The 7300-nt window shown below is 42.5% G+C and overlaps 2 protein-coding genes across 2 annotated transcripts; both read right to left on the reverse strand.

The window, feature by feature from the left end:
* Positions 1-864: 864 nt before the first annotated feature.
* On the reverse strand, positions 865-3588 carry LOC124272672. Its single transcript, XM_046707855.1, has 4 exons — positions 3511-3588; positions 2761-3024; positions 2161-2360; positions 865-924 (listed from the first exon to the last, which is right to left on the reverse strand). The coding sequence occupies exons 1-3, from the start codon at positions 3577-3579 to the stop codon at positions 2169-2171; spliced, it is 525 nt and encodes a 174-aa protein (XP_046563811.1). The 5' UTR covers positions 3580-3588; the 3' UTR covers positions 865-924; positions 2161-2168.
* Positions 3589-4261: 673 nt separating this feature from the next.
* LOC124272671 lies at positions 4262-7023 on the reverse strand. The gene is made up of 4 exons (XM_046707854.1): positions 6910-7023; positions 6161-6424; positions 5561-5760; positions 4262-4321 (listed from the first exon to the last, which is right to left on the reverse strand). Exons 1-3 carry the CDS (start codon positions 7015-7017, stop codon positions 5569-5571), a joined length of 564 nt encoding a protein of 187 aa, XP_046563810.1. The 5' UTR covers positions 7018-7023; the 3' UTR covers positions 4262-4321; positions 5561-5568.
* Positions 7024-7300: the final 277 nt, after the last annotated feature.

The raw sequence follows: 7300 nt of genomic DNA on the forward strand, positions 1-7300 counted from the left end.
ATCAAAGGCGGTAAGGTTGCCAAGTGGTTGAAGCGTTCGCCCGTCGCGTCTAAAGCCCGGGTCTTATTTGGGATCTCCACATGGGTGAAATGTGTGATGCACATCCCCCCTGTCTCCCCTCAGGAATATTGCTAAAAGTTGCAAAAAACTACACTCACTCATCCATATTTCAATCACAGATAAAAATGCTCTGCTTATGAAATTTCCAATGAAACATATTTTGAGCAGAAACTTCATTTCAGTGAGTGCGTTTAGTTTTACGCAGCACCTAGCAACATTCCAGCTGTATGGCGGCAGTCTGTATAATAATCCAGTCTGGATCAGACAATCCGGTGATCAACAGCATGAGCATCGATCAACAAGTTCATTATGGAGGAAAACACCAACTCGTATTGGGCATTACCTTTTCACAATGGTGGCGGTGGGGTAACCTAGTGGTTAAAACATTCGCTCGTCATGTCGAAGACCCGGATTCGATTCCCCACATGGGTACAATGTGTGAAGCCCAACTGACGTGTCCCCTGCCGTGATATTGTTAAAAGCGGCGTAAATCTAAACTCACTCATTCACTCACTTTTCACACACCAGAGTGTGTATGTAACAAATCCTAATTGCCATATTCTGTGACATCCAACTCAGAATGTGTATGTAACAATCCTAATTTGTGGCTTCTAAACATCATAAAAAAATCGATGACTGCGATAGGTGACCGTTTTAACATTTTATTGACCGATGCAATAACATTGTTGAGCAGATGTGCATAGTTACGATACAGGTGTAGTCTACTATTTGGCGATAATAAACGAGGTCACCGTGCTTCACGTCTCGGTGTTTCACGTAACTGTGCTTCACGTGTGTGCGCTTCGCGTCTTACGTAACTGATCTTCATGTACACGTGCTTCACGTCTCTGTGAGTCTCGGCATCTGAAATTGAAATTAATATTTATTTAATAAAGCGAAATGTATCTCAGCAGGACATGAATGCCCGATGTACAATGCACTTCGTCCCAGCTACAAGCCATATTGTCCACCTACACCTCATTTTAAAATTTCATTCCCATTATATATTATGGTGAACACGTCATTCCCACTTTTTATCCTAGCAAAACGTCATTCCCATTTTATATCCTAGCAAAGACGTCATCCCCACTTTATATCCTTGCAAAACGTCATCCCCACTTTTATATCCTAGCAAAGACGTCATTCCCATTTTATATCCTAGCAAAGACGTCATCCCCACTTTTATATCCTAGCAATAGCGTCATCCCTCCGATAAAACGTCATTGCCACTATGAAACGTCATTCCCAATATGTATCTTAGCAAAGACGTCATTCACACAATAAAACGTTAACCTCACTACAAATCATAGCAAAGACGTCATTCCCACAATAAAACACCATTCCTACTTTTTTGTTGGAAACTTCTATTTTCAAAAAAGAAATAGCTGTGTTGGTAAGGAGCAGTACATGAGTATTTCTAATCACGTTACATATACATCCTTAAGGAACGAATACACTTTTTTTTTTTTTGGTACTCTTTAAAATTACATATGAAAGACTTGTGGTTAGTCTTAAGCGGAACAAATTCATTCTTTAAAAAATGTGGTGAGTTAATACAGAGCGATTAAAAGTTGCCGAAAAGTCGTCTTTGAAAACAAGTTGTAACTCCGAAGCTGGGCAAAGCAGGTGACAAGATTAAATGACCATAGATTGTGAAAACATAAAGCTTTCATTTTTCACAACGCTTGCCACGATTTCAGGTTTAGACAAACCTGTAAACAAGATAATTTACCCCTGAAACGCCAGTCATAGACATTCCTCGCATTACGTCACGGAGACGCGCCCCTCTGATTGGCTGAAAATTCGTTCACAGGAGAGAATTGTGCACTTTTGTAAAAATGGTCGATTTATGTTTATAAACTGTCGAAATGAGTAGTTTTAATGACGGGGTTTCATTTATAACGATACCAATAAATGTATTTGTACCCCCTTGAGTATACGTGATCAAGTGGTTAAAGCGTCCGCTCGTCACGCTGAAGACCCAGGTTGGGATTCCCCGCATGGGAAAAATATGTGAAGTCCATTTCTAGTGTCCCCCGCCGTGACTTTGATGGAATATTGCTAAAAGCGGCGTAAAACCAAACTAACTCATTCACTCACCTAAAAGCCTAAAAGCCGTAATTTCCAGATTTATCATCAGACATCATGCCTCCCATTGGCTGCATGTCGCCCGTGTTGCCCGCTGTCTGCATGTCTCCCATGGTCTCCATGGCGAAGTGATGAGCAAGGTGATGGGCGGCGAACATCCTCACGTGATGCACATACTCCTTTGCGCTCACACACAGCGTCTTCACAAGCCCCTGCAATAATGTCGAAATGTAGTACTCTTAGATGACCCAGTCATGTCACACCAAAAGATGGTACTTGTTGTTGCCCTGCCTCTCGCTGAGCAATAAGAAGACAAACAATGAAGACACGGCTCGGAGTCAATTAATTGTGTCTGTGTCTGGTATCCATGGTATTTGCAGCATGTTGTCACAGTTTAAAACAGGCATTAGAATTGAATCTTAGAAAATTGAATTTGACTTTACTAGGCTGAAAACTGTCACCGAAGAACTGCAAAGCGAGGGTTCAAAATGCAATTATGGGACCCCAAGCGCTATCTCATTTGTTTCATTTTTCATACATGGTGTATTCTTTCTTTGTCATTTTAATTGCATTTGTTAACAAGAATGGACGCCAGGATGTTTTAGTGCTCACCTTCATGAACATTTTCTTGGCCTCTTCTTGTGTCCTTGGGTGTGGGAAGGCCAGGTGTTCGTCGATGTCCATTACTTCAGTGTTGTTGCTGTGCACCTCGTTCATGTTGCGCACGCTGTCGGGGTTGAAGAAGCGTTGGAGATCCATGATAGACTCGCTGCACTTGCAGAACTTCATCAGTTCATACACGACGGTGAACACGTACTGCTTCTTCTTCTGGGTAAAGGTCTTCATCATCTCGGCGAACTCCTGCTCTTTGTGGACCTGCGAGTGAGTGAGTGAGTGCGACGAAATCAGTGAAAAGGAATGACAGAGAGGAAAGAAATAGTGAGGGGTGGATAAATCAGTGACAAAACACATCATATAGTTCAATTTTCATTATTCGTTCAATTCCCAATCAGTAAAACTTAGTTGACGGTTTAATTGTTAAAAATCACCCTGGTTAGAATTGGTCTTCAGTAACCAATGCATGTCGTAAGATGCGATTTACAGGATCGGGTGGTCAGGCTCCCTGACTTGGCGGATGCATGGCAAGGTATCCCAATGTGTACATCGATGCTCATGGTGTCAATCACTGGATTGTCTGGTCCAGACTCGATTATTTAACGACCGCTGGCATGTAGCTGGAATATTGCTAAGCGTAGCGTTAAACAGCAGGCCAACCAACCAACCAACCAACCAACCAACCAAACACACAAACAATAAAACTCATCTTCTCCGAACGCCTGTTATTAAACGCTGAATTCTCACCTGAGCATGGAGTCTAAGCACTCCCTGGAGCTTCGTCATATTTTCTGCCTTCTGCCTGTGTTCCTCCATGTTGGCCTGGAACTGAAATTTCCAATGAAACATATTTTGAGCAGAAACTTCATTTCAGTGAGTGCGTTTAGTTTTACGCAGCACCTAGCAACATTCCAGCTGTATGGCGGCAGTCTGTATAATAATCCAGTCTGGATCAGACAATCCGGTGATCAACAGCATGAGCATCGATCAACAAGTTCATTATGGAGGAAAACACCAACTCGTATTGGGCATTACCTTTTCACAATGGTGGCGGTGGGGTAACCTAGTGGTTAAAACATTCGCTCGTCATGTCGAAGACCCGGATTCGATTCCCCACATGGGTACAATGTGTGAAGCCCAACTGACGTGTCCCCTGCCGTGATATTGTTAAAAGCGGCGTAAATCTAAACTCACTCATTCACTCTTCACTTTCACACACCAGAGTGTGTATGTAACAAATCCTAATTGCCATATTCTGTGACATCCAACTCAGAATGTGTATGTAACAATCCTAATTTGTGGCTTCTAAACATCATAAAAAAATCGATGACTGCGATAGGTGACCGTTTTAACATTTTATTGACCGATGCAATAACATTGTTGAGCAGATGTGCATAGTTACGATACAGGTGTAGTCTACTATTTGGCGATAATAAACGAGGTCACCGTGCTTCACGTCTCGGTGTTTCACGTAACTGTGCTTCACGTGTGTGCGCTTCGCGTCTTACGTAACTGATCTTCATGTACACGTGCTTCACGTCTCTGTGAGTCTCGGCATCTGAAATTGAAATTAATATTTATTTAATAAAGCGAAATGTATCTCAGCAGGACATGAATGCCCGATGTACAATGCACTTCGTCCCAGCTACAAGCCATATTGTCCACCTACACCTCATTTTAAAATTTCATTCCCATTATATATTATGGTGAACACGTCATTCCCACTTTTTATCCTAGCAAAAACGTCATTCCCATTTTATATCCTAGCAAAGACGTCATCCCCACTTTATATCCTTGCAAAAACGTCATCCCCACTTTATATCCTAGCAAAGACGTCATTCCCATTTTATATCCTAGCAAAGACGTCATCCCCACTTTATATCCTAGCAATAGCGTCATCCCTCCGATAAAACGTCATTGCCACTATGAAACGTCATTCCCAATATGTATCTTAGCAAAGACGTCATTCACACAATAAAACGTTAACCTCACTACAAATCATAGCAAAGACGTCATTCCCACAATAAAACACCATTCCTACTTTTTTGTTGGAAACTTCTATTTTCAAAAAAGAAATAGCTGTGTTGGTAAGGAGCAGTACATGAGTATTTCTAATCACGTTACATATACATCCTTAAGGAACGAATACACTTTTTTTTTTTTTTTGGTACTCTTTTAAAAATTACATATGAAAGACTTGTGGTTAGTCTTAAGCGGAACAAATTCATTCTTTAAAAAATGTGGTGAGTTAATACAGAGCGATTAAAAGTTGCCGAAAAGTCGTCTTTGAAAACAAGTTGTAACTCCGAAGCTGGGCAAAGCAGGTGACAAGATTAAATGACCATAGATTGTGAAAACATAAAGCTTTCATTTTTCACAACGCTTGCCACGATTTCAGGTTTAGACAAACCTGTAAACAAGATAATTTACCCCTGAAACGCCCGTCATAGACATTCCTCGCATTACGTCACGGAGACGCGCCCCTCTGATTGGCTGAAAATTCGTTCACAGGAGAGAATTGTGCACTGTTGTAAAAATGGTCGATTTATGTTTATAAACTGTCGAAATGAGTAGTTTTAATGACGGGGTTTCATTTATAACGATACCAATAAATGTATTTGTACCCCCTTGAGTATACGTGATCAAGTGGTTAAAGCGTCCGCTCGTCACGCTGAAGACCCAGGTTGGATTCCCCGCATGGGAAAAATATGTGAAGTCCATTTCTAGTGTCCCCCGCCGTGACTTTGATGGAATATTGCTAAAAGCGGCGTAAAACCAAACTAACTCATTCACTCACCTAAAAGCCTAAAAGCCGTAATTTCCAGATTTATCATCAGACATCATGCCTCCCATTGGCTGCATGTCGCCCGTGTTGCCCGCTGTCTGCATGTCTCCCATGGTCTCCATGGCGAAGTGATGAGCAAGGTGATGGGCGGCGAACATCCTCACGTGATGCACGTACTCCTTTGCGCTCACACACAGCGTCTTCACAAGCCCCTGCAATAATGTCGAAATGTAGTACTCTTAGATGACCCAGTCATGTCACACCAAAAGATGGTACTTGTTGTTGCCCTGCCTCTCGCTGAGCAATAAGAAGACAAACAATGAAGACACGGCTCGGAGTCAATTAATTGTGTCTGTGTCTGGTATCCATGGTATTTGCAGCATGTTGTCACAGTTTAAAACAGGCATTAGAATTGAATCTTAGAAAATTGAATTTGACTTTACTAGGCTGAAAACTGTCACCGAAGAACTGCAAAGCGAGGGTTCAAAATGCAATTATGGGACCCCAAGCGCCATCTCATTTGTTTCATTTTTCATACATGGTGTATTCTTTCTTTGTCATTTTAATTGCATTTGTTAACAAGAATGGACGCCAGGATGTTTTAGTGCTCACCTTCATGAACATTTTCTTGGCCTCTTCTTGTGTCCTTGGGTGTGGGAAGGCCAGGTGTTCGTCGATGTCCATTACTTCAGTGTTGTTGCTGTGCACCTCGTTCATGTTGCGCACGCTGTCGGGATTGAAGAAGCGTTGGAGATCCATGATAGACTCGCTGCACTTGCAGAACTTCATCAGTTCATACACGACGGTGAACACGTACTGCTTCTTCTTCTGGGTAAAGGTCTTCATCATCTCGGCGAACTCCTGCTCTTTGTGGACCTGCGAGTGAGTGAGTGAGTGCGACGAAATCAGTGAAAAGGAATGACAGAGAGGAAAGAAATAGTGAGGGGTGGATAAATCAGTGACAAAACACATCATATAGTTCAATTTTCATTATTCGTTCAATTCCCAATCAGTAAAACTTAGTTGACGGTTTAATTGTTAAAATCACCCTGGTTAGAATTGGTCTTCAGTAACCAATGCATGTCGTAAGATGCGATTTACAGGATCGGGTGGTCAGGCTCCCTGACTTGGCGGATGCATGGCAAGGTATCCCAATGTGTACATCGATGCTCATGGTGTCAATCACTGGATTGTCTGGTCCAGACTCGATTATTTAACGACCGCTGGCATGTAGCTGGAATATTGCTAAGCGTAGCGTTAAACAGCAGGCCAACCAACCAACCAACCAACCAACCAACCAAACACACAAACAATAAAACTCATCTTCTCCGAACGCCTGTTATTAAACGCTGAATTCTCACCTGAGCATGGAGTCTAAGCACTCCCTGGAGCTTCGTCATATTTTCTGCCTTCTGCCTGTGTTCCTCCATGTTGGCCTGGAACTTCTCAAACTGCTGGAACTTCTCCATCTTCTCCGTGACCTCCCGCACCCACTGTTCATGTTGCTTCCGAACCTGCTCCTCCTTCCACTGTCTCATGACGTCGTACTTGTGATGAAATCTCCACCAGATGAAGGGGCCAGTCGAATGTTTTTTTAATTACTAGCTCTCCCCCCAGGGAGGTATTCCGATCTGATTTGTTTGTCAGTCAAGGCGTCTCCCACGCCCGGCGGTGATCAAAGCAAGGAATTCCACAGCTATTTTAAGCGTGCCAAGGTTGTTGGACAGAATCTGAGATTTAAGGTTGATTTTG

The sequence above is a fragment of the Haliotis rubra genome, unplaced genomic scaffold, assembly GCF_003918875.1.
Source record: "Haliotis rubra isolate DU_JTF1 unplaced genomic scaffold, ASM391887v1 Scf1716, whole genome shotgun sequence".
Classification (NCBI taxonomy): domain Eukaryota; kingdom Metazoa; phylum Mollusca; class Gastropoda; order Lepetellida; family Haliotidae; genus Haliotis; species Haliotis rubra.